This window comes from Oncorhynchus masou, chromosome 23 (genome assembly GCF_036934945.1).
Source record: "Oncorhynchus masou masou isolate Uvic2021 chromosome 23, UVic_Omas_1.1, whole genome shotgun sequence".
In the NCBI taxonomy this organism is placed as follows: domain Eukaryota; kingdom Metazoa; phylum Chordata; class Actinopteri; order Salmoniformes; family Salmonidae; genus Oncorhynchus; species Oncorhynchus masou.
The window spans coordinates 63,913,706-63,941,482 of record NC_088234.1 but is presented as its reverse complement, the minus strand read 5'-3'; the positions used below and the strand labels follow the sequence as shown (position 1 = coordinate 63,941,482).

Below are 27,777 nucleotides of genomic sequence, written 5' to 3'. Positions count from 1 at the left end.
GGGGAAAAAACGATGTATCTCTTATATAATCTTGATTTATCCAGGTCAATCGTATTGAAATACATATATTTTACTATTTTAAAAGTTTGTTTTTGAAAGTATTTAGCTGGGCAGATACAATAAACCAATCATTTTGCCACCAACGCCCAGTGATTCTAGCCAACTTCCCATCGCTATGGAACAAATTACAAACATGCTGTAGTTCTACACCGCCCTTTTCCGGTTGTCACTAGCTAGTAATCACAGCCACAAAGTCAATATGGGCTATATCATAAACATTCATGAAAACAAACATTTGCTTTTTGGTCTTAATTTAATGCTAGGACTATGCATACGGTTAGCTAAGTTGTCAAGGTTAAGGTTTAAGATTTTAATAAGATCAATTGTAGAAATAGGCGGGGTTTAGTCATAGTTATGACTTTGTGGTTGTGGTAACAAAGGACGAACCCGTCTTTTCGCCTCAGTTTTCAAGGTAGAGAGACTGGCACCGTGTACATCAAGCCATTCGGTGATATCACTGAGAGGTCACAGTTTTACAGCTCTCTGCAATTATATAGTGAACACAGCTGGTGGATATTGAACCAAGGTATGTATGTTTTTGTTGGCAGGGTTTGTGCATTTAATAAATGTATAGCTAGCGCGAGCTAACACGAGGATGCTCACGTTCGGTCGTTTCCTCCTTTTTTACAACGTTGTGACGTACTAGTTATAGGTTAGCCATATAAATAGCTAACTAAAAAGTTACCATGTTCGTTCACAATATAGTAATTCATACCAAGACCGTGTCTGTCAGACTCCCATTCTACTGCTTCAATATTTGACAAGCAAACGGAGAAAAGTAGCTGGTTAACTAAAAGTCAGCATGCTAACTTTAGCTTGCTAAGTAACGTTAGCTAGCTAGCTAATGTCAACTGCACTCACTAAATGTCACATCGCTGAATCAATGACTTGTCAATAGCGTGATGCAAAGTGCAGGTTGATTTCTAGTCACCAAACGTTATATTCAAGTAATATTAACAATTTGTACCTAGGCACATTTCTGTTTTGGTCTTGTTTTCTCCTTTACTTTTCGTGAGTGTCACGCATTGAGCGATGTCGTGTGACGGCCCATCTGTCATCTTCTCTGCACCGGTCACGTACCTTATTGCAATAAATAATATTAAGGTTCACTTTGTTGATTACAATAGCTAACATTACTTATTTTCCCACGTTGTCTTACTGCAATATGTTGACAAAGAGAAGGAAGATGTTACAATGTATTTGATGGTCAGCTTTGTTGTCGAGGTGGTTTTAAGTACAGAATTTGTAAATTCATACCATGTCGCAATGACGTCTACACAAGTGGTTATTGTATAGACATAGCAATTGGTTTACTATTATGTGAAAACAACTGCAAATTGTTTGGGATGTGTTTAATCTTACAACTTGATTTGCATAACAAAATATAGGTCAATGCATATCCACTATCCTCTCCAGTGGCGATTTTAGCACGTAAATTTGGTGGGGCAAAAAATAAATAATTGGGGATGGGATGCATGCCACAACACTAAACAATACAGTAATTGCACTATACCACTGCTACACCTGGCTATCAGCGGTGCCTTGTCTGGCAGCGAAGCACTTCATTCAGCCTCATTTACATGGCTGGCTGACTTAAACAAATGTGGATTCTTCTGACAATTGAGATGTACAAGCTAAGGCATAAGGGGAAGACAAGAGGATAAGAGGACAATCTGTAATTTTGATTAAGATATTAATGAGTGAGCTAGGACGGATGTAGTCAATATAACTATTTGTTCAGCACTTTTGAAATGTACAGCAACTGAAGTCAGACCATCAAATTGTATTTGTCACATGCGCCAAATACAACAGTGAAACACTTACTTACGAGCCCCTAACCAACAGTGCAGTTAAAAAAAGGATTAGATATAAGAGAAGGTGAAAGTAACAAGTAATTAAAGATATATATGGCAAATCCTTTAATCATGGGGCGTTCTTAGTGTTCTCCATGTACACTAAGTCAGAACCGTAGGATAAAGGGGACATATACGCAGACAATTAAAGCTCTTACAATATTCAATTAAATTTCTCAAAAACAGGTTATAGGCTACATGTGCACCACCAAGTTAGAACAGTAGGCTAAGATATGAGGGGGGAACGGACCAAATTATTAGGGTGAAGCACATGGCCTACTAACAGCTTACTACACAACATACTCTTAGTATTACTTTCTTAGCTACAGTATACATGTCTTCCTGGCATATTACATAATTTATGAAGCAGCATACAATACATTTTTGGACTTACCTTGTTGTGCTGTGCTCACTTGAACAGGAAGGTAGCACGGCTGTCCTTCGTGGGCAAATTTGGTCATAAAGGTCTGTCATTCTCTTGATTTATGGTTATTTTCAAGACAACTGGGAACAAAACAAAAAGGTTGAATCATGAGGTTGTAGCTCTAGAAAGATTCCCGATTTACAATTCCGAGTTGGATAAAAGTTTCAAAATGTATTTTCCCAGCCACAGCTTGTTTTTCCCGAGATACCGAGAACGTTGTTTGTGTGCGGCTTTCTTAACTCAATTATATATTTTTTACATTGATTGCAAACTGATAGGTGACACGTAGTTTTTTGCTAAAATGACGTGTCACCACTGATCCTCTCATTACACATAGCCTAAACATGTTCCTTGATATGTTTCAGGCAGCTAGAAACCACATCAATTTGAAGTAGTGGTAATCACGTTTTGAGCCACAATGCAATGAACTTACTTTTGTAGCCTTCAGCTTGAAAGAACTGTTTATCACTTCATTACCTAGGAAACCAAACATCATAACTCCAGTGGTTGGAAGCTAGACTTTTCATGCCTCAGTTTGTTTATTGTTGTACTGCCAGGCTCTGATATAGCATTGGTCAGATGATTCATAGCCTAGATATGCATGTAAAAGACAGCCAGTAGGCCTATTCTCAAACTGAGTGCTGGACTGCTCGTCATTCAGGTTGAATTTGGGCGTAAAATGCTGGAAGAATATTCAGGATGGCAATGTAATTCACTTCAATAATGCTGATGCAGTTTGGCGCAAGCTTCGTAGTCAGAGAATTTGGTTAACACCAGACTTTCTGTATTTAACAACACCGTTACCTTCCTACAATGACCAGTTGGCTCAAATAGAAACAGCCCTGATGATAGCCTCCTTGTCCTTTTTTATTGTGATTTTGGGAGGATACTAGAGGTGGCGAGGGCCCCTCCAATCAGGAGGTGTGTTTTGGCTGTTGAGGTAGGCTATGTAGAGGGAGGGAGTTATACATGGATCAGATAGGTGGGGGGGCTTAGTCCTAGCTAGGAAGGAGGAGTAATCTTTTATCATTTGCCTTTTCAGTTCTGCTCAAGTCACTAAACTCCATGAGCTGGTTGAATTCATCCACTAGGCCAATTTTTGTCTTTCTAACGTTACAGGGCAAAATAAAATAAAAATGAGTCTTTGTCAAATGTGCAGAGAATAATCACATTTCTAACTAACTTGTTTCTGTTGTCAGGTGGTCTCATAGTAAACTCAAGGATGTCTGGAGATCTGTCCCTGGACATTAACATCAAGGAGCCGCGATGGGATCAGAGCACATTCATGGGCCGCGCCCAGCACTTCTTTTTCGTCACCGACCCCAGGAACATCCTCAAGTCCTCTAAGACACTGGAGGACGCACGGGTCACTGTGGAGAACTACAGGTACGGAGGGGGGGTGACACCTAGGGAAGGAGGGTGGTTGATCCCAGGAACATCCTAAAGTCCTCTGAGATGCTGGATGACACACTGGTCTCTGTAGAGATCTACAGGTATTGAAAGGGGGTAGAGTGAGAGATTAATGGGATAAGAGGAATGTAGGCGTGGTAGTGGAGTTGACATTAGATTATGTTAGAGGGGTGGTTTACTGTGGCCTAAAATGTGAATGGTAATTTGGAAGTTACCCTGGCCCCTGGGTAGGAATCAATTTTCATTAATGCATTTATGAATGAGCATGGACTCTATGGACATTGTCTCTAGTCTAAACTGAGGAGTTCAAGGAGCTAGCTAGCAGTTACCTTAACCTGATATCTCTCTTGCCCCCCCCCCCCACTGTAATAAGAGAAACTAACAAACATCTTTAGACACAGGCCACTAATTAGGCTTGTAGGTTGGAACATCTGTCATACCGGTTTCTCTTACATCAGAGGTGAACTGAAAACACCTAAATTCATGTCTAAGATTGTCTTTGTTATAAAGAAATGCAGAAATATTTCGGGGATTTGTGTGTATTGTTAGGTATTACTGCACTGTTGGAGCTAGAAACATAAGCATTTTGCTGCACCTGCTAAACATGTCCGATATACAATTTGATTTGTTAAAACATTGTAAGTAGGTGAAGCTTTAGCCTATATTTATTTTAGCCCGTATTTCTGTAAATCAAACATTGCAATAAGTTGCCCAGATGCTAAGAATTGATGTGCCTCTACTCATTGTTTAGAGGATCTGTTTGTGTCCAGGTTAGGAGTGGTGAGGCCAGGTCTGACAGAAGATGAGCTGTGGAGAGCCAAGTACATCTATGACTCTGCCTTCCACCCTGACACGGGAGAGAAGATGGTGGTGGTGGGACGCATGTCTGCCCAGGTCCCCATGAACATGACCATCACCGGCTGTATGCTCACATTCTACAGGTACCACTGGGGTGGATGACTTTTCAATTCAATACATGTTAAATGCAATTTGTGTGTGGCATAAAACACCTACATTAAAAACACACAGGGCTGCGTACTGGAAGAGGAAGATCTGATGAGGTGAATGTTGCAGATTGAAATGTAGAGGCGCATGTCAGATGCGGCAACTAACCGCACAGCAGGGATATTTCAACATTCTTCACGAGGACTAAATCTCCACCCACGCTGTGAATGCTGTGGCTGGTGCGTGCTGTTGCTGGCTGGCTTAACACATACACCATATGGGCCGCTCATGCTCTTCTCTCTTGCTTATTAGTAAGTTATGCCAGGACAAAAAGTGCACAGAATTGTGTAGAATAAATGTAGCATGTTAGAACTTCTCACCTAATGGCATAAACAACCTATGCAGTTGACTTTCCCAATCGGTGTAGTCTCTTCTCTTTCAACTGAAGACTGGGTTTGTTCGATGGCAATATTCTGTGTATTCGGGAAGCAGGTAGCATAGTGGCTAAGAGCGTTGGGCCAGTAATCGAAAGGTTGCTGTTTAGAATCTCAAAGCCAACTATGAATAATCTGATGGGCCCTTGAGCAAGGCACTTAACCCTAATTGCTCTGGATAATAGCGTCTGCTAAAATGTAAAACTTAAAATATTTGTTTATCTTGTGGGCATTGAAAAGGAAGATTCCTAAGCCCTTTAATGAGGGTCAGGACACTGCTATTGGCCTTGCAGCGTGTGGATGCCTTGGATTGTTTTCATGTTCTCTGCATACCTTCCACTGTGCCTTTTACATTCCTGCTCAGAGGGCAAGACCAGAGTAGCACACTGCAGCTATTGTTGTGTGTCTGAAGAGTAAAGGGCATACAATCATAGTCACACTGGGCTCCAGAGTGGCGCAGCGGTCTGAGGCACTGCATCTCAGTGCTAGAGGCTTCACTACAGACCCTGGTTTGAATTCAGGCTGTATCACAACTGCCCATGACTGGGAGTCCCATAGGGCAATTGGCCCAGCGTTGTCCAGGTTAGGGTTTGGCCTGGGGTAGGCTGTCATTCAAAATAAGAATTTGTTTTTAACTGACTTGCAAAGTTGACTTAGTGTTTTTATTTAATTTATGTAAACTGTGCACAAATGTGGAAAGTGACATTTGTACCTTTTTACAAGTCATGATTTGCCTTTGTTTGAATGATTAATTCAAGCATTCTGCCTCTGAATTAAATATCTGAAATGATTTAATGCTTGTTCACACACTTTCTTTGTCTCCCTTTCTATCCTTTCCCCACCCTTCTCTCCCTCGTTTTCATCATCTCTCCTCCAGGACGACTCCAGCGGTGGTGTTCTGGCAGTGGGTGAACCAGTCCTTCAACGCTGTGGTCAACTACACCAACCGCAGTGGAGACGCTGCCCTCACCACCAAGTAGGGACTGGGAACACTAATGCCACAGCCACATATTAAACCAGCCCTGCTGTACCTGTACTAGGGTGCATCTCATAGCCTTAGCTAGCTTCCTCTCCTCATTTGCTTTCCCTCATCAGTACTGATCTGAAAGGACATGGATAGGTGGGAGCAAATCCCCATAACACTTCCCCTATGTTGCTTTTACCTGTCTTCTCTTTTCCTATCGGTGCAGACAAAGGAAAAGAGGCAAGCAGAGAAGACCAGAGTAGACTATTGCGATGCACCCCTAGCTCTGTATGGAGGCCTGCAGAGGCTAGCCAGTGGAACCCCAGTCCACTACACTCCTCCCCTTACAGCGGTATTACACCCCACTGTTTAGACCAGCATGCTCCTCCATTCCAACTGAACGGTTGTAGCTTTACCCCTTCCTCCATGTCTGCAGCTGGTAGAGGAAGCAAGGCATTTGTGTATATCTTTCTGGTCTGGGACCATATGTTTCAGAGTAAGAGTGCTGATCTAGGATCATGTCACCCATGCATTGAGATCTAAAAGGGAGAACTGATCGTAGATTAGCACTCCTACTCTGAGGCTTTTGATACATACAGCTCCTGATGGAGAGGCTATACAAACCAGGGATGTATCTCAAAATTTTAAAGGGGTGTCCTCTTACATCTGTACCAAATTGAAAATGCATGACCGGTGAAAGGTTTACACTGTTGCTATCAGATGTCACCTGTCCAGTTCCTTCAAATCAGTGCAGATGAAGCGAAGGATACAAGGAAAGGATTCCACTTTAGACTATTGCGATGCACCCACTAACCAGGACACACAAGGAATAGGAGCCAGCAATGCTGGTGCTCCTCAGTTCATATGCAGATTGAAACTACCATGGAACGAGCATGTAGACTGGGGGGGCCATTTCAATCATTATTGTTGAATCTTGTCTTTGCCTGGCTTGTCATGTTTCGGTGTTCAATGAATGTGGCTTTTGACTTGACCGCCTTAACTACATTCCATATGTGTTGTGACCTGAGACCTCTGTATTCTGTCTGTATCAGATAGACTCTGGTAAATGGAACAGGAACCGTAATGAGGCTCAGTAAATTGAGAGGTGTAAATGTCTTTGTGTGATGCTCTCTCAGTCAGCTGGCTGCAGCGTACGTCAGTGCGACCACCGGAGCCGTAGTCACAGCCCTGGGACTCAAGTCTCTAGCCAAGGTACTGTCTCTGGATCATCTTAGTTCTAGTGGATTTGCGCAATTGCTTTGCATTTTTTTGAGCGCTGTGAAAACTCCCTCCCCAGCGCCTTCCAGCTGTCATGAGCCGGTTCGTCCCCTTCTTTGCTGTAGCTGCTGCCAACTGTATCAACATCCCCTTCATGAGGCAGAGGTGAGCTGGAGTTTAGACCACACCTAACTCGGGAGAAAGGTTTTCCTTAGCGCCGTCTTTTTGGTCAGCTCTGTGAGGGGTTAGGACTGGGTTGATGTCAAACACTTTGTTTCAAATGTATTTGTAAAAAATAAAAATAATAATAAGGTTATACAAATTGATTAACATGACTATGACATGTTTGGTTGAATTCCATCCTCTCCTTATGTCCTTCTCCTTAGGGAGCTGAAGTACGGCATCCCAGTGACCGATGAAAATGGAAACCGGTTAGGGGAGTCAGTCACTGCTGCCAAGTCGGGCATCATTCAGGTGGTGGTGTCCAGGATTGGCATGGCCGTGCCAGCTATGGGTAAGCACTGTGTTTCACACATGATGGATTGAACATTGTTTCGTTTTTTTATCTGGTGGGACACAATATTTCACAACGCAAAACAGTTTGGGAACCACTGGGTAAGGAGTTAACATGTAGTTTCAATCCAGATCAATTGGTCATGTGTAATTTGGTCTGAAACTCACTGTCCTCACACCAGTGCTTCTGGGAAAGATGATTTAGCAAAGCCCCCTTAAAACTGTAGATCACTATCAGAATCAGCAACGTGTTGTGAAATAACAAATGTTGCTCTTGAAAATACTCATTGTTTTCTGTCTACAGCTATCCCCCCTGTGATCATGAACGCCCTGGAGAAGAAAGCCTTTATGAAGGTAATGTTACAACAGCCATGGGCATGCTGGTTCTACAGTCAGTAGGGAGAGTGTGGCATGTTGCACTAGGTCTACCCTCTATTTGGAGTTCAAACCAATCTGGATGGTTCAGCCTTGCAATGCAATGCAATTTTTGTTGGAAATCTGTGCTCTTGTCTGTCTGATATCCAGTAAAACTCTAGCCTGGTCCCAGATCATGCCTGTACATCTCTACAATACTGTCCGTGTAATGTCTGTATACTGTTTGTTTTGTTTTTATGAAAAACTGCTTCTGGTTGGAGTCTCACTTTCTCTCTCTCACTGTGTTCTCTCCTCAGCGGTTCCCAGTCCTAAATGCTCCAGTACAGGTGGGACTGGTGGGTCTGTGGTAAGTATCTATCTATAGTTAATGTTACTGTAAACTGTTTGTTTGGTACACGTTTCATCCATGTTATCGGTTAAAGTCCTCTCGCAATGGCATGCACTGTAAGCAAACTAACCATAACATTTTAAATGGACTGGAGCTCTGAATACTGAACGTCACCATTGCAAACCATGTGTATTGCACGGTTTACTTAAACACTGGTTTGACAAAACCTCCCGTCTCTCTTTCAGCCTGGTGTTTGCTACTCCTCTGTGCTGCGCCCTGTTCCCACAGAAGAGGTACGTTATGGCCATCTGATACATACCTTAGATATAGACCGTGGACCTGCTTTTCCTACACAACTGTCTAATCAATCATTTTCTCCTTCACTCTCTCATCCCCTCTTTCTCTCTCCAACTCTCCCTCCCTATATAGTTCTATGACTGTGAGCAGCCTGGAGCCAGATCTGCAGGAGAGGATACGACAGAACAGTCCCCACACTACTACCGTCTTCTTCAACAAAGGCCTGTAGGACCACACACACCACAGACCAGCCCCCTCTGCTGGCTGGACCCTGCTAGTACAGCTCAGCGGGCAAAGAGAATATTATATTTATGCTTATTTTTGTATTTACCCGTTTTGTTTACTATGATGCTTGTTATAAGCTTTAGGATTTGATTATGGTGAGGGGTGTGTCTGAACGGATTGAATAAGGGGGAGCCTACACGTCAGGTTTTTGTCATCATTGTAGATGAAGAAGCCACTTCAGAGTAATGAGATGCACCTGAGGTGAGAGTAGCGTGACAGACAGACTATGGTTTAATTTGGGTTTAGTCTGGTGTATTTGTCCTTCCTGGGGTTGTGGCTGTTTAGTTACTGGCTGCTGGAAAATTGTCATTGTGACATTTACTTCCATCACCACTAACTACATACATGTCACCTCTTGTATTTGACCCCAGAGTTTTTTTTGTTCCCCCCCCCCAAAGTGTGTTTTGTTATTTATTGCCCTTGTGTTTGTACCCTTTTGAGCTGTGTGCACTGAAACCCATTCATGACTTAAAATGAGAAAATAGTCAAATGTATTCTGCTAGATATCCACTCCCTCAAATTGCCTTAACTGTAGTCTAGTACAAGTAGTGAAGGATAACAGTTGGTTTATGAGCACATTAGACTGACCTGTTATTGAATTGCTTTTTGGGTCCCAGGGTTTTGTTTTCTGTTGCAAAATGTTTTGTTCCAGTGAGTGTGCCCCAATGAACAGGACGAGCACCGTTTCTATCTCCCTTGGAACACGCTGTCCCACCTCAACCGCTCTCAGCCTAGTGCACTGGGAACCCTGTGTGTTTGTTATCAAGAAAACCTTTAGAGGTGCAATGATACTGCATGAGCATTCCTAAATTAGATTTCACTAAGCACATCCCCAATAGCACTGATGACAATAAGGCAGAATAAAGGTTTCTATAGGACAGGATCAAAGGCTTAATGTTTAAGCCTCATATCAAGGCCTCTTGATTTGGAAACACTATGGATGAATTTGGATCGTGTCTGTGCAGTTTCAACGGAACTCATGAATGATTGTTGGTGCCATGTGTCACTATTGCCATTGAAGGGGAATGTACTAGATTGTCTAAATGTTAAAGGAATTGTATCTATGTTTTGTCCTAACCAGGCCTCCTGTCAGTTTGTGACGCTTATTGTCTCTTTAGTCATTCGTCTGTTACAGAGAAGAAGAGTTAACTTGCAGTGGTGACCTAGATGTGTGGTGGGGCCAATTTATGCAATAAGAGCCAAGGGAGTAAATATGAATCATCCCAGTCTGTTAGCTTTAGATTAATTGTGTTGTGGTGATGTGTACCAAATATTGTTTTATTGTCATAAAACAGTTGTGAGAACCAGGGGTCTTAAACTAGAGGCCCGCTGACCAAATGTGTCTCCCAAGCTGATTTAATGTGGCCCGTGGTTGTCTTTAGTAAATACAGCCCATGGTCATGAAGGGACACAGTGAGATTGACATTTTCCACTTACCCAGATTCTGATTAACTCGTGGATACCAGGTGTATGTCTCTACATGCAGTGTGAAGGAAGTTAGATATTCCTGCGGGCCAAGGCTAATTAGTGTTAGCACAATGATTGATAGTCTACATGTACGCTAGCATACGCTTAATTGCTAGAATTTGTCAGTGTCCCGTTAACCTTGTGTAAAAGGAAATCATTGATTAGATTGTAGGAAGGTTGGAAGAAATGCTTGGATCTTTAGTTCCTGTGTGGAAAATCTGGGCTTAGTTAGAGCATTCCTGATCAAACCTGGGCTATAATACAGTATATTAATGTTGAATATCCAGCTAGATGTCAAGTGTAGTAATATGGTTGTTTAGTAGTCTAGACAATTTCATAGTACCGTATCAACTAAGTAACTTTGTGGTGGAAATATACTATGTACAACGGGTATATTTTTGCGGGATTAAAATATATTTAACAAATAAATGGTGGCGAGGTATTAGATTTAAAACTTCAGGGTGCACTGTTCCATTTCTCCTCTGGGTGGCAACATTTATTCAGCTAGAAGTTAGAACAACTATTACACATTTGTGTTTGTCAGAGTTTGAATATAGTTGTCAAAACCACCCATCAATATTGTCCCGGCTGACTTTAATATGGCTTCGCCATGTAGCTTGGTCACCTTTTCCTCAGTATTGCATGTCTACCAAACCACTCTAGTTGGTAGTTCCCTCTGAATGAAACCAGTGGATATTTATGCAATGAAGACATGAATCTCCTCCTCAGACTGATATGAAACTTGGTTGTTTTTTTTTTTTTTTAATGCTTTTTTTTGGTAATGTATCTGCATAGCCTGGTCCCAGTTCTGTTTGTGCGGTCTTGTTTAGGGTGACTGGCCATAGGATTTGGATAACACACATATATGGAACCAGGCTAGGCTCCTCATACATTTTATTGCAAATGTATGTCTATAGACGATCAGATGCACTGCAGCACAGCGTTATGGCCATACAGTAAACACTACTACATTATGCCATGGCTTTCAACTGTAAATACCAGGGTTGGAGTCAGTTCCTTCTCAATCGACTGAATTGAAACCCCAATTCCAGTAGATACTGGTTCATCTGTACTGTACCTACGCACACATAGTAAATGGTTATTCCACTAGTCACTATTTGTGTCCATAATTGAATAAAATACCATATTTCATGAGCAAGTTGGCACCATTGTAAACTCATTCACTCGCTATAAAAGGAGGTACCCTCTTCATTGTATGTTTGGGCCTTGGGGGGGTGTGCATCTTGTAGTCTGGCCTGGAATTGGGTGCTGTGTAATAACCAATGTAAAGGGTGGGGGTACCACCTTTCTTTAAAAAAAATATATATATGTATTGGAAATGTTTGTACTGTTTCTATAATGTGCATGATATAAACCAAGTCACAATTTACTATGAGCTTAGAGTAAGTTATCCAGCAGTAGCTAGCTTTATTTTATCGCCATTTAGCTTTTCCCCATTTAGTTGTTTTCTGATCCTTTTGGTGGGGAGGGCAAGGAATTGTGACTAGAACAAATGAACCTATAGCCCAGCATGTGCTGACAGAAACATGTAAGGCTTGGAATTGAAGAAGTAGAAAAAGCAGTGGTCTTTAGCGTTTGTCATCGGCTTAAGCTTTATATGACGATCCTCTATCAAGATATTTTCATATGAAATATCTCTAGGTTAGTTTAGGCACGTCATGGAATTTGGTCTTGGCAGCACATTAAAGGCACAACACTGAAGACAATCTATGACGTCGCTACACTCCATGAATGTTTTCATGTTAATGTGTGTCCATGTCCAGTACCCATGTAGTATTGGTGCTCCCTACATGTTTTTCCCCTCCATTTTGAGTTGGAATATGTTCTGTCACACCTGGACTATGTAAGACATTTACTAAGCTATAAAATAAAGTGATTGAAATGTGAGTTTTCTTTCTCAGGCCACAGACCTACTGTACTGTTCAGGAACAAAATCAAGACAAAGTGAACGTTCCACACCATTGTGCCCTGCTGAACGTACCCATTTGAGGGTGTGTCACTCATGCCGCATTGCTCAATGTTTACAAATGCAATAAGTAGCAGATTGCGGTGCACAGCTACGTAGCTGAAGTTGTAACTATGTAATGGAAAAAACATCTTATGAAAGGGTTCAAATGTTTAGAATGTCGGTCCAGAGAAAAGAGAGGATGGTGTGATGGGTTTATTGTGCTTTGCATCCTGTCTCTCACACACCTGCATCCTGCCAACCTGGCCATGGTGAGTATATTGAGGCAGTGTGTGTTTGGATATCAAACCTGCTCCCCTCGTCACTGAGTTTACAGTCAGGTCTTCATTAATAAACACACATTGACCACACACACTCATTCACAGGTATAACATGAAACACATAGCAAAGTTACAAGACTGACTTTACATACAAAATCCAGATGCAGAGAACCATGCATTCCTCAAGTTGAGTTTGACTTCAATAAAAGTGTAAACACACTAGTTGTAGATATACCGCTCTCCCAAGAGATGAGTAATGTTCAAGTGCAAGCAGTAAGGTCCCTGGTTGACAATACCTTCATTTAACCAGGTAAGTCGTGAGAACACATCTTTTACAATAACAACCTGACCGAGACCTTACGCCTACAGAACACTAGTTGGTACAACTTGGAGTTTCCACATCTAGAGAAAATAGATGGGAATAAGGTCCACCTCGTCTTCCAATGAGCTTATGAGAGCAGGGAGTTAAGAGGTCAGGATATTATAAGCGGTGGAGCTCATTATTCACCTGAGCATTCACATTGTTATTGAGGAAGAGACACGTTCTGATGGGCAGAGCTAGCAATAATAGAAATCATATGGTTGGTGCAGGAGAACTACAGATATGAAAAATGCCCTTTTCAAGTTTAAATGTCATACACAACTCAAACACTTGATGTTGGGATAAAGTTATGTTGTGAATGAAACGGAGGCCTCTATCAGCGTTGGTCTAATGCTACTAAGTTTGAACACAAACCTAACCATTATTGCACTGGAACAATTCTCTTGACAGCCTGCAAAACATCTTCATTCTCCACTTTGTTGCCAAACTCCTCCTCCCTGTGCTCCAGAAGAATTCCCTGAGGAAAAAATACAATTTTAAAAAGGGACCTACGTAATACCAAACAACCTCACAACACAATGTAACAACAATGCTGCTGCTCTTGGTCTATACATTTCGGTTAAACTGTGTTTGTATCAATATTGTCCTGGAGGACTTCCTTCCCTTGTCTCTGCTCATGGCCACTGATTACTGACTTGATAACAGATAGTGTGTGTGTGTCTCATCTGCAGCACTGGATCCATCATGGTTGAGTCTCTCCCCTCATACATGTGTCGGCAGTTGGAGTGGAAAGGTGTCAGCATGCTTCAGTTCGGCTGGCACCCAGCAGAGTGCTAGCATACTCCCTTAATAGACCTCTGCTTAAAAAACGGAAAAAAGCAGCAATAGTACTGTTTATCAATTGAGACACCGTAGCCAGTATACATTACAGTTACTCAAAATAGTCAGAATTAATCTAACTCAAGAAATCTGTCATTGCAATTTTTTTTTTGTTAATGAGAGGAGATCTTAGTTAAATGTAAAATTGCACACCTAAAATCTTAGGTGCAGTATTTCAACAACAAAAATTGAATGAAAACGGGTCGTCTCTCGTTGAATGACAAAGACTTAATTGAAGAATCCCTACTGTTGACCAATCACAGACAAAGGGGAGTAGACTTTGGCTTGCCTCAAAATTGTGTGCCCGAACAGCCGAAAAAACCCTTACTGAAGTCAAAAATGAACAAAAACGTCAGAGTATATACACAAACTGTTACTGTTTCGCCTGAGAAGCATGCGGACACCTTAACAGCTCCAGTTAATGATTCCCAGCTGTGGCTGAGCGTAATCCATTGATGCACAGCCCTGTGTGTGGGGTACCTGGTTCCCCGCTCCGATGACAAACACGCCTCCCAGGACGAAGCCCTCCCCCAACACGTTGCCATGGTAACCGGCCTTCCAGGCCCGCATAAAGTTCTGCCACACCCCCAGACGGATGAAGCCCAGCCCCCCCATCTTCCTCTGTAGTGGGCCATAGAAGTGGTGCTGCAAAGAACACAAGTAAACCAATCAATCAAGAGAAAAGAAAACTCAGGCACAGGCATACTATATCTACACATGGTTCAGCTCCTCTCCTTCATAGCTGGCCTGTGTAGAAATCGATTCAAACATGTTCACAGTTAATTTAAGCCAGTGCAGATGAAGGAATGGAGACAAGGAGAGGAAGCCTTTGTTAGACTATTGAGATGTACCCATAGTCAAGTCAGTCTCACCTTCTATAGACTATTGAGATGCACCCATAGAGAGTCAGGGGGTGTTTCTCAAAATGCATACTACCATGCATATAGGAGTATGGAAGGTCGGAGTCTAAATCAAAGTATGCGAAACGGAACACGGCGGACACTTCTCTAATGCGTACTCCATTTGTACAGTTGAAGTCGGATGTTTACATACACATTAGCCAAATACATTTAAATTTCTCAGTTTTTCACAATTCCTGACATTTAATCCTAGTAAAGATTCCCTGTCGTAGGTCAGTTAGGATCACTACTTTATTTTAAGAATGTGAAATGTCAAAATAATAGTACAGAGAATAATTTATTTCAGCTTTTATTTCTTTCATCACATTCCCAGTGGGACAGAAGTTTGCATACACTCAATTAGTATTTGGTAGCATTGTTTAACTTGGGTCAAATATTTTGGGTAGCCTTCCACAAGCTTCCCACAATAAGTTGGGAGAATTTTGGCCCATTCCTCCTGACAGAGCTGGTGTAACAGAGTCAGGTTTGTGGGCCTCCTTGCTCACACACACTTTTTCAGTTCTGCCCACAACATTTCAATAGGATTGAGGTCAGGGCTTTGTGATGGCCACTCCAATACCTTGACTTTGTTGTCCTTAAGCCATTTTGCCACAACTTTGGAAGTATGCTTGGGGTTTTTGTCCATTTGGAAGACCCGTGACCAAGCTTTAACCAAGCTTTAACTTCCTGACTGATGTCTTGACATGTTGCTTCAATATATCCACATAATGTCCCTTCCTCATGATGCCATTTATTTTGTTTAGTGCACCATTCCCTCCTGCAGCAAAGCACCCCCACAACATGATGCTGCCACCCCCGTGCTTCACAGTTGGGGTGGTGTTCTTCGGCTTGCAAGCCCCCACCTTTTTCCTCCAAACATAACGATGGTCATTATGGCCAAACAGTTCTATGTTTGTTTCATCAATCCAGAGGACATTTCTCCATGTGCAGTTGCAACCCGTAGTCTGGCTTTTTTATGGCGGTTTTGGTGCAGTGGCTTCTTCCTTGCTGAGCGGCCTTTCAGGTTATGTCGATATAGGACTCGTTTTACTGTGGATATAGATACTTTTGTACCCGTTTCCTCCAGCATCTTCACAAGGTCCTTTGCTGTTGTTCTGGGATAGATTTGCACTTTTCACACCAAAGTACGTTAATCTCTAGGAGACAGAACACGTCTCCTTCCTGAGCGGTATGACGGCTGCGTGGTCCCATGGTGTTTATACTTGCGTACTATTGTTTGTACAGATGAACGTGGTACCTTTCAGGCGTTTGGAAATGGCTCGCAAGGATGACCCAGACTTGTGGAGGTCCACAATTTTGGCTGATTTCTTTTGATTTTCCAATGATGTCAAGCAAAGAGGCACTGAATTTGAAGTTAGGCCTTGAAATTCATCCACAGGTACACCTCCAATTGACTCAAATGATATCAATTAGCCTATCAGAAGCTTCTAAAAACATGACATGAATTTTCCAAGCTGCTTAAAAAGGCACAACTGGAACTGTGATACAGTGAATTATAAGTGAAATAATCTGTCTGTAAACAATTGTTGGAAAAAATTAATTGTGTCATGCACAAAGTAGATGTCCTAACCGACTTGCCAAAACTACAGTTTGTTAACGAGAAATTTGTGGAGTGGTTGAAAAATGAGATTTAATGACTCCAACCTAAGTGTATATAAACTTCCGACTTCAACTATACATATTTTAAAGCATGCATCGATGCAAGCTTCAACGGAAAGTATGCAAAGAAATATGACGCAACAACAACAAAATGATGCAACATTTGTTGAAATCAATGGTGGCCATTATTTGAGCTGAAGCGAGAGAAAATACACTTCGACTTCGGAATGAATTGTTGCCTATTCACATCTCATAAAGTATTGTCGTCAGGCAACATACTTTATCTTAATACGTTAATAAATACATGCGGTGTTCATTTTGGCATGTTTACCTGCCTACGTACCGGAGATCACAAGCCCATAATAAGTCATAGGGCTAACTGGCAAGCTAATCACAAAGAATTAACATAATATTTGTTTTAGGTCATTATCTGGTTAGCTACATTATTACGAAGCACATATAGATAGCTGATATTTATGAGGTAAACGGTTGCTTTGTGTATATCTTGTTTTGTCATTGTTGTCCTGGCTGGAAGATGGTTCATTGAATGGGTAAGTCCATTGGGCTAACTGGCTAGCTAGCCACAAAGAATTGGTAGCTGCTACCCACAAACAAATGGGTATGCATCTACCGTGCATAACATTAGTTTTCAGTCATTTTTGTCTGTTTAACTAGCTGGATAGCACTTATACCTAGCGGATAGTTGTGAAGTAAAACATTTTCTTTGTGTAGATCTTGTTTTGCCTATTGTTGCCATTGTCCTGACCTGGAAGAAGGTTCAGTGAATGAGGAGATTCAGCGTGAGATAATACAGTAGGAATGTACCAGTGCTTCTCAAATGTATCGTTTTATGCATTCTCCACATTCTCGTCCTCACAAGAACATACTCAAGAGGTCATGGTGCACTTGTAGCATGATAGTGTGGAGCACGATATTATGCATACTGAGAAACACCCAGGGCCTCACCTTCTCGTCTACATAGATGTCCCCAGCGAAGTGTGGTCGGAAGTCCTGGATCTCCGTGCCGATGTTCTCCTTCACCACGGCAACTAGAGGGACCCCGAGATCCTCAAGCTGAGTCTTCAGAGAGGACAGCTCGGAAGCTTCCTACACACACACACAATTAGTACAATTTCATTAATAGGATGGGGTCTTGTTTATTCTCCTGATGCATACAGCGGAATCTACACGACAACAATATATGGTGTGGAATATAGACTTGAATTAAGACCATTTCGGATGAACTTTCCCTGTAAGTAAAAAAGCTGATGATAGTGTATAGTATCAGTGACATCACTTCACCTCTCTGCACAAAAATCATCCGGGCCGTCGTACAGCCATTACTACTGCTCCCGTCTTCTCCCACAGAGCTTTGGCCTTTATGGTGTTCTCATCTGCAGGACACACACATATACACAGGTCATGCATTGGTACCTGGTCTCTGCAGTGTGACAATTTTGGTCGCATATGCGCCTAAATATTTTGCTGTTTGACCTGGATAAAAACTATTCTTGGAGCACCAGTGTGCCTAGACCATTTTTTTTATCACCCAGATAATAATTGTAATAATTAGGCTTCGCTCTACCGTTGTTTCAGAGTGTCGCAGAAAAAAAGCGAGCAGATATTCGTTAGCATATTATGGACCACAAAATGCCTTGCTCAGAGCTACGCAAAAGATATTCAGAGTTCTGTAAACTCTGTTTGAGATTTCAAATCTTAACAGCTGCCATGTTGGCACCAAAGGCTCTAACCTTGCTACATTTTAGTATGAATGTAAAACAGAATGTCATTGTCATACTGTAGAACGTTTGGTGCCAATATGATCGACAGTTTCCTGCACTTTCCGGCCATGCCCAGTAGGTGAACCAGGGCCCTCGTACCGTCTCCAGTGGGGTGAAGGTCTGCGTCCTCCAGGTACTCCAGCGAGGCCTGGGCAGCCTTGGTCAGACACAAGTCAGTGTTGGCCAGGAAGATTCCAACGATGGCAACTCCTAAGGTCCCCAGACCCAGAGACCACATCCCCATCTCAAACAGCTCCACCTCGAGGCTGGAGGACAACACTGCAGCCAAAAAAAATAGACAAACATGATTATCAGAGTGATTTATTGTTCTTAGGGAAGGAGAAACTTTAAGAGGAACCAGAGCCTAGAGAAGAGGGCCGATCTTCTTACTCGGTCATGCCGCACGTACATGTCTAATGATTTCTGGTACTGTTAGATAACAGAACCTTACTGTTAGCGAGAGGCAACATTCTTAGGCATGGGTTAGGAAGGTTAGGGTCACTGATATTGGCCATAAGATAAGTAAAGGGAACTAGCCTATAACAAACTCCATGCAATGTGTCACTAGAGCGAGATAATGTAATGCTCCTTGCCTGATTTGGGCTTGTTAGGGTCAGAGCTGGATGATGCTGTGCTGAGGTGAAAGGCTTTTAGACAAGGAAGTCTGGCTGTAGGGTTGGTAGAGGGCTGGCTGTTGTGAATGGCACCCCCCAGAGGCAGGTAAGAGATGTGCAGAGTCTGAGATAGCCTCCATCTGGCCCTTAGGGCTTTAGCGGAGTGTCTGGAGAGGGACTGGACCAGTGCCAGGGCCATGGTGACTGTATAAACACAACCCATCAGAACTTTCTCTGACTCTTATAAAACAGACTTTCTCTGAAGAGACAACAAGAAAAACAAAAGCCTTTATCGTGAGCGTGAAATCACTGGCGTTTGAAAGATGGCATGGGCACATGCAACTACTGTTAGGAAGTAGTGACCGATGTTCAAACAGTAGGCTAAAAACAATGTTTTTGTTTATCTTTTCAGAGACATCCTTGGTAGGGCTGGCACAATTACCATTTGACCGTGAGTTATGGATGAAGACCATCATGAAAATAAATTAACCTTCCTAACCCCCCCAAAAATCTATAAAAATACAAACAGCTGACTGAAAAGTGTGACATGTTGAATGGTAAACTGATGGGTACACTTAATGGTTGCGTAGTATTGTGATGCAATAATTTACATGTTAATATAGAATGTTAAAGTTTGACTCAGCGAAATGATATTGCCATGAGCAGCACTGCAGATATTGAGATGAGCGAGATGCAAGACTTCGCTCTCACACAGTCACACACAGTATCTGCGCATGTGCACGGGTTCGCGTCACGCTGTCACAGCGTGGAAGCCAGGGCACCAAAACGGGGGAGAAGTTGAGCCTCGCGCTTCAACCCTCTTAGTTGTAGCGGAAAATGACCCACTATGCTGTTTACTTTCTGGGTCTACATCATATTGCTGAGTTCACCTTCAACTGATGTGGCTCGTGCAATGGAAATTATTTATGGTAATGTCAGTTAAGTTGAATCAACAAATCACAGCACAAATTCCAACTTCTACTTCCTGCTTTGCGCCTCGCAATAGCCACCAGTCCACCCATTATGCCATCATTTGGCTTGTTAGACATTGCAGCCGAAGATACAGATAACTGCTGCCTTACGGATCTACAAAGAATCTTGCATCATAATGAACTACTCATTATTATTTGGAGATCAGTCAGTCAGAATTTAACCATGATACATTCTGATTTTGATCTCTCCAACACAGCCAACGACTTGAATGGGGTTGCCCATTATATTTCTATGGCTGCACATGCATCCTTTTTTATTTGGCTAATTGAACGGTTATTACGGTGACCAAGGTCATCGATGCTGTACAGAGGTCAACGGACCGCAGAGATAGAAGGATGCTGGATTGGCGCACATTCAACAATTCTGATCTAACAAAGTGGATATTCGTTTTTTTTTTAACTGTAATGCAGGTAATTGGTGACGGTGACATGAACGTATATTGGGGTTGACGTTAGAGATCGACCGATTATTAGAGGACCCAAAAAAAAGCCAATACCGATTAAATCGGACGATTTAAAAATAATTTTTTTAATGTATTTGTAATAATGACAATTACAACAATACTGAATGAACACCTATTTTAATTTAATACATCAATAAAATCAATTTAGCCTCAAGTAAATAATGAAACATGTTCATGTTTTTTTTTTTTTTTTTTTTTTACCTTTATTTAACCAGGCAAGTCAGTTAAGAACAAATTCTTATTTTCAATGACGGCCTGGGAACAGTGGGTTAACTGTCTGTTCAGGGGCAGAACGACAGATTGTCAGCTCGGGGGTTTGAACTACTAGTCCAACACTCTAACCACTAGGCTACCCTGCCGCCCCGGTTTAAATAATACAAAAATAAAGTGTTGGAGAAGAAAGTAAAAGTGCAATATGTGCCATGTAAAAAAGCTAACGTTTAAGTTCCTTGCTCAGAACAAGAGAACATATGAAAGCTGGTGGTTCCTTTTAACATGAGACTTTAATATTTCAAGGTAAGAGGTTTTAGGTTGTAGTATTTATAGGACTATTTCTCTCTATACCATTTGTATTTCATTAACCTTTGACTATTGGATGTTCTTATAGGCACTTTAGTATTGCCAGTGTAACAATATAGCTTCCGTCCCTCTCCTCACCCCTACCTGGTCTCGAACCAAGAACACATCGACAACAGCCACCCTCAAAGCATCGTTACCCATTGCTCCACAAATACCGCAGCCCTTGCAGAGCAAGGGGAACAACTACTCCAAGTCTCAGAGCGAGTGACGTTTGAAATGCTATTAGCGCGCACCCCGCTAACTAGCTAGCCATTTCACATTCGTTACACCAGCCTAATCTCGGGAGTTGATAGGCTTGAAGTAATAAACAGCGCAATGCTTGAAGCACATAGACTTAATTATAACATAATAACAAACAGCCATTGGTCATTAATATGGTCGAATCCGGAAACTATCATTTTGAAAACAAATGTTTATTCTTTCAGTGAAATACGGAACCGTTCTGTATTTTATCTAACGGGTGGCATCCCTAAGTCTAAATATTGCTGTTACTTTGTACAACCTTCAATGTTATGTCATAATTACGTAAAATTCTGGCAAATTAGTTCGCAACGAGCCAGGCGGCCCAAACTGCTGCATATACCCTGACTCTGCATGCAATGAACGCAAGAGACGTGACACAATTTCACTTGGTTAATATTGCCTGCTAACCTGGATTTCTTTTAGCTAAATATGCAGGTTTAAAAATATATACTTCTGTGTATTGATTTTAAGAAAGGCATTGATGTTTATGGTTAGGTACACGTTGGAGCAACGACAGTCCTTTTTCGCAAATGCACACCGCATTGATTATATGCAACTAAGGACACGCTAGATAAACTAGTAATATCATCAACCATGTGTAGTTAACTAGTGATTATGATTGATTGATTGTTTTTTTATAAGATAAGTTTATTGCTAGCTAGTGTTGGGGAATAATCAGAATTAGTTGGGTAACATAGATAGGATGTTTTATTTTCATGATATGCTTAGGAGTTATTTCTCATAAGAATGTATTTTGTTGTACTATAGTGGTGGCCATTGGCAGTTATCTGTTCTATGTCAACATTTACATTTACATTTACATTTAAGTCATTTAGCAGACGCTCTTATCCAGAGCGACTTACAAATTGGTGAATTCACCTTCTGACATCCAGTGGGACAGCCACTTTACAATAGTGCATCTAAATCATTAAGGGGGGGGGGGGTGAGAAGGATTACTTATCCTATCCTAGGTATTCCTTGAAGAGGTGGGGTTTCAGGTGTCTCCGGAAGGTGGTGATTGACTCCGCTGTCCTGGCGTCGTGAGGGACAAGACTAAGTTGCATGGGCCGCAGAGAGGGGAGAGGTCAAGGGGTCATCATGTGTAAACATATCTTTTGCTCCACTGTGTCGGTGTGCCAGTCACACCCTACTTTTCCCATCGGGGAAAGGAGGATGGCAGTGTATGGAATCATTCTATGCTCCCTCTTTGTTGACCTATAGGGTCACTCTCCTCTCCGTGAGTTTGTCCAGGATTGGTTGTATTTAGAATTGGTTCTATCTAAATGACAATTTGATATATATCATAGGGTGGGGGTAATGTCTTGGTACCATCTTGTACCAAGGACGAGGTAAGATCTTTGTTTAGGAGACCAAACTGAACGATAATTTATAGCCAACTCTGTCTGGCTAGGGGATACTCCTCTCTGAAGTAAAGTCTTTCTTTGTGTAAGTTCCTGGGACCTGTGGATTGTCATGTCGTCTAGGGGGGGGGGGGGGTGGATCTTCGCTATAAAGGATCCCATTTGCCATTATGTTGGGACTCTCCACTTTTCATTAGAGATACTGAACTGTTGAAAGTCAAAATGCTATTGCAATGTGGAAGGGACTGTCAGAGAATTCAATGATAGCCACTGAATTGATCTGAGAGTCACAGGATTTGTGATAGAGCTCATAAAATTCAAGATGGACTTTGATAACTAACTCTGACTTGTGTGTGTGGTTTGCGCTCATGATTTGGTAAATAGAGGAAATTTCCACGACACCAGCAACTTACCTTGGCTTCTTACTGCATTCGTGTAACAGGCAGGCTCCTCGTGGAGTGCAATGAGAGGCAGGTGGTTAGAGCGTTGGACTAGTTCACTGTAAGGTTGCAAGATTGAATCCCCGAGCTGACAAGGTAAAAATCTGTCGTTCTGCCCCTGAACAAGGCAGTTAACCCACCGTTCCTAGGCACCATAATTTGCAAATAAATTCATTAAAAATCCTACAATGTGATCTTCTGGATTTTTTTTCTAATTTTGTCTGTCATAGTTGAAGTGTACCTATGATGAAAATTACAGGCCTCTCATCTTTTTAAGTGGGAGAATTTGCACAATTTGTGGCTGACTAAATACTTTTTTGCCCCACTGTAACAGTATGCCAGTGGAAGGAAGGGCTGTAGCAGGTGACCCAACTATGGTTTGTGACAACTATGATTTCTCATTGTAGCAATTCAATTTCAGTAATTTCATTAGTTTGTTTTTTTAAATTCCGTTATCTATTTGGTTTAACCAAATTGTTATCAGTAAAAACACTATTTGATAGGTCTACCTTCACTTGTTATTTCTGTTACTTTTCATTATTGTCCCTCATGAGTGAGAGAAATTAGAAAATATCAAATATGAGTGGGTTTTTGGTAACGGAATTTCAAGGCACAGGGCAATGTTTCTTAAACTTACACAATGCAAATAATTTATCCAAACGAAATAGAAGTGTTGATATTAGTTGGCAGGGGTCTTTACTTCAACATATTGATGTACAGAGATGGGTAAGCTGACAACATCACGCTTCAATGGGGCATAAGTCTGTGCGTTGTTGTGGTTCTGGATGGTCAGACAGCTAGCAACAATGACAAAATGCCATGCCTGTCATTTAAGCTGTTGTTTAATTACATTACTATTCCCCCATGAGGAAAATAGTAACTCCTTTCAGCTGGTTTAATCTTGTTCTTGATACCATGTCTTGTTTTTAGGTGTTTTGAATGATTTTATGTCAATGCTAATATGGCAACAGCAAAAGAATCTAGCTACCAACAACTAACAATGTATTTGAGCGACAACAAGTGGCTCATTATGCAAATGTATTTGTAAATATATTTTACATGTTGCAAAAAATCTAACCAACCCAGTCTGTTTTGCCCCATAGTTGCGCACGTGTTGGGTTGTTGCTAAACAACCAACCTGTCTATTTCCAAAACATTGTAAGACTTTTTCTGATAGATGTTTTCTAAGACTTATTTATCAAATATATAATCTCTTAGCTTTCATTTGTCACCAGATTTAACATTATCCTATGAACTTCACATGTTGGTGCTCATGGGTCCTTTTGGAAATGACCTTAGGCATTGTTTAATGAATGACAGCAAACCTGTTTGTCTACATTACATTTCCTCAGGAAACTGATGGGCGTGACTAAGTAACAAACATATGAACTGCTGCGTTTGTTGTGACTTATCTTTCGACCATCAAACTGTACTGTGGTTATAAAGTTACGGGTGTGACACACACTTGAGCACACACACACACACACACAAGCTTGAGCGCACACACCCTAATGTCTCAGACGATAGCTTACATGGCTAATCCTTCTTCCCCTTGTATAAGCAAGAGGGGCCTTAAGATACAATGTTAGACAGTACACAGTGAATCATCAGTATAGTCAATTGAGGATAATTATTATTGGTCTATATGAACATGAACAAAATACTGTTGCTGTATTGTCAGGGCTTACTTAGATGTGGATTTTTCAAGATGTGAATCATTCGGGTATTTTCCATTTTCTCTGAACAAGACAGTCTGAATGGTCCACCAAATGCTTAGGCCTACATGCATGAAATATATGTGAAACCAAACTGAACAAACCTACACGTATGGTCATTCTAAAAATACTAAAATTCAATGTTCAAACATCGATACATTTATCAAACAATCACCCACTGAAGGTGTGCACTCATTTCCCTCATGTTCAGCTCATTCAGTCCCAAATACTCTGTTCTGCACTTCACTGTGACTTGACAGTCTTGACTAACTACTGCAGTGTGACTTTCCCTTCCCAGAGTGAGGACAAAGGCCTGAACCCTAATGAGAACAACAACCAATAGACTACTTGGCAGCCGCACATGAACTGATTGACTAGATTCCATATAGATAGATAGTGGAAAGGAATGTTTATATTGTAAGCTTAGCTATACTGATTTACACATTGACAATGATTTGAGAAACGGACTGTTATTATTGACAACGAAAATGTGAGAACATAGGATCGATTATTGTGACAAAGATTAAATGGAAAGTATGCTAGTTACAGATCTGAATATAAACTGAATTCTGCAACTTCTTATTCCTTATCTTAGAGCGCTTATTTCAAATTGAGTGACACAAATTATTAAATGTGGCTTCACATGCAAACCCTATCCAAGACAATTTTGCAGCGTTCAACTGCCATGCAATTTGACATAGATAGCTTCCCTATGTAACAGTATAGCTTCCGTCCCTCTCCTCGCACCTAAATGGGCTCGAACCAGCAAACCTCAGCACACATCGACAACTGACACCCACGAAGCATCGTTACCCATCGCGCCAGAGCAAGGGGAACAACTACTACTCGGAGCGAGTGACGCGCACCCCGCTCACTAGCTAGCTACATCAATTTGATAAGTAACCTTAACCTTAAGACCCACTAAAAGACAGACAATCATGTTGACTGGTAAGTGGCCTTATAAAGTGAACTTTACTAGCTAGCTAAATCTATGTTGGCATTCTTTGATTAATGCATTAAGTAGGCAAAGTATAAATTAGTAGTAACAATGACACAACGTTAGCTTGTTCACTTTGTAGACTTCACAATTTGGGCTAGCTGGCTATCTAGGTTAACGGTAGCTAACTGCGTGATGACGTTAGCTTGCTGATTGAAATAATGCTCGCAACAAAATGTTTAACAATATTTCAAATAATGTATAAAGGAATGATACTCACAAATATTGTGTTGAAGGAGAAGAGTGCAGTTGACGTCTCCGTTCAAAATATCTAAATATGGCGTAGGTGTATCAGTTGATCAAGATAAATGGATTAGTCATTGCAGGGAAACTAATCGCACAAGATAACACGGACCTTGGAAAACAAATTAAGTTTATTTTTGTACAATAAAAACAGATTGACAGATTAATTGTTGAGAAAAAAATTATACCTTGAGGAGTAATGTACCGAGAATGTATGTCGACACACACACACACACACACACACACACACACACACACACACACACACACACACACACACACACACACACACACACACACACACACACACACACACACACACACACACACACACACACACACACACACACACCAGAGGTGGTAAATTCTGGTAACAGAGTAATTAGAATGACATGTTCATGGACAAAAAGCAGGGTTACTATTTACCAATAAGTAACAGTTTGGCTGTATATTGTGAGGATTCTGTGTTATGCACTATAGCCCATTACCATATATGTGATTGAATATTATCTGCTGTTGGCTTGTGTGGAAGTTTGTGTTATGCAACATAGCTGACTTGAGACATTGTTAATAGTTACAGGGCCATGGGCTTTTCTCATGATGGAAAAATACAGAATAACATGAAGACAGGAACTGTGCAATGAGTTGGGGGGGCACATTCAGAACGTAGTGAACAAATTGTATTTTGTTAGATAACAGGAGCCAGGTGCCTGATAACTGTATATTCTACACAACTACAACGACTGACCACTGGAGCGCCCGGGGGCTGAGACCAGCTCTGCACCAACAATCCACTATAGGCTGGGTGAGTCTAAACCACGCCCAGTCTCTACTGTGACAGGCCGGCTCGGAAGCAGGAACTAATTCTGTCAACAGTATATTATAATATCTTTGTCAGGAACAAGTCAGTTCTCTGTTTTGCCCTGCGAGGTGGGACAGAGAGCCCGTATATACAAAAATTGCATTTACCACTTATTGCTTAGCTAATAAAAAATACATAGTATACAATCGGTGACTCAATGACATATTTATCCTGATACCAGATTCGAATTGACGCAACCCTAACAATATATCACAGTTATGTTTTCAGTAGACTAACCGATTAGGCCTAGAGTGACAGATAAACACCCAACCCTATGCCCCCTGCATACACACCACATGGCCCATACACACACGTAGCCTAACACAGACACACTTCTCAATAAGTCTGATAACAAGTCTTACTACCAGGGTAGGCCTACACCTGAGCTTGGTTACATTGTAATGTTATTTTTGTTGTTGATGAGTTACTCTAGTGATGGGAGTAGATAATTAGGCTCAGAAGCGAGATTGACTGGCCCCAGTGATGTACTGGGATGAATTGGAACTCAGACTGCGAGCCAGGTCTAATCGCCCAATAACGGTGCCGACCTCACTAATGCTCTTGTGGCTGAATGGAAGCAAGTCCCCGCAGCAATGTTCCAACATCTAGTGGAAAGCTTTCCCAGAAGAGTGGAGGTTGTTATAGCAGCAAAGGAGGGGCCAACTCCATATTAATGCCCATGGTTTTGGAATGAGATGTTCGATGAGCAGGTGTCCACATACTTTTGGTCATTATAGGTAGGCCTAAAGGTTTATAGGCAAGATAACCCAATCAAAATGGAAAGCTCCTAGAAAGTGGGAATATGCCAGGCCTATTGAGCCTAAATCAATTATGGCCTATTGTATAAATAGAACAAAAATGAACAAAACTTTTTTAAGAGATCAGATTTTTTGTTTATAAATACTTTGCTACAATGACACACTTAGTTATCTACCCACCTCGTTCC

At 41.5% G+C, this 27,777-nt stretch overlaps 2 protein-coding genes across 3 annotated transcripts; one reads left to right on the top strand and one right to left on the bottom strand.

The window, feature by feature from the left end:
* The first annotated feature begins 249 nt into the window (after window positions 1–249).
* LOC135511192 (sideroflexin-1-like) lies at window positions 250–12,481 on the top strand. The gene is made up of 11 exons (XM_064932815.1): window positions 250–586; window positions 3,537–3,723; window positions 4,518–4,688; window positions 6,004–6,102; window positions 7,227–7,302; window positions 7,388–7,473; window positions 7,695–7,822; window positions 8,126–8,175; window positions 8,493–8,542; window positions 8,770–8,817; window positions 8,954–12,481. The coding sequence occupies exons 2-11, from the start codon at window positions 3,560–3,562 to the stop codon at window positions 9,048–9,050; spliced, it is 969 nt and encodes a 322-aa protein (XP_064788887.1). The 5' UTR covers window positions 250–586; window positions 3,537–3,559; the 3' UTR covers window positions 9,051–12,481.
* Window positions 12,482–12,740: 259 nt separating this feature from the next.
* Window positions 12,741–26,048, bottom strand: LOC135511193 (peroxiredoxin-like 2A). Of its 2 annotated transcripts, XM_064932817.1 has the most exons (7): window positions 25,947–26,033; window positions 18,915–19,139; window positions 18,421–18,600; window positions 17,843–17,934; window positions 17,507–17,647; window positions 14,502–14,666; window positions 12,741–13,659 (listed from the first exon to the last, which is right to left on the bottom strand). In XM_064932817.1, the coding sequence occupies exons 2-7, from the start codon at window positions 19,132–19,134 to the stop codon at window positions 13,564–13,566; spliced, it is 894 nt and encodes a 297-aa protein (XP_064788889.1). In that variant the 5' UTR covers window positions 19,135–19,139; window positions 25,947–26,033; the 3' UTR covers window positions 12,741–13,563. The 2 variants fall into 2 exon arrangements, with proteins under 2 accessions (XP_064788889.1, XP_064788890.1); XM_064932818.1 differs by lacking the exon at window positions 18,915–19,139 and having other exon boundaries at window positions 25,947–26,048.
* Window positions 26,049–27,777: the final 1,729 nt, after the last annotated feature.

What these genes read in the sequence shown, in the direction of transcription:
- LOC135511192 (XM_064932815.1), top strand. Translation starts at nt 3,560, where the DNA reads ATGTCTGGAGATCTGTCCCTGGACATTAACATCAAGGAGCCGCGATGG. An exon ending in TGTATGCTCACATTCTACAG is followed by an intron (nt 4,689 to 6,003) that starts GTACCACTGGGG and finishes TCTCTCCTCCAG; the next exon opens with GACGACTCCAGCGGTGGTGT. An exon ending in GACGCTGCCCTCACCACCAA is followed by an intron (nt 6,103 to 7,226) that starts GTAGGGACTGGG and finishes ATGCTCTCTCAG; the next exon opens with TCAGCTGGCTGCAGCGTACG.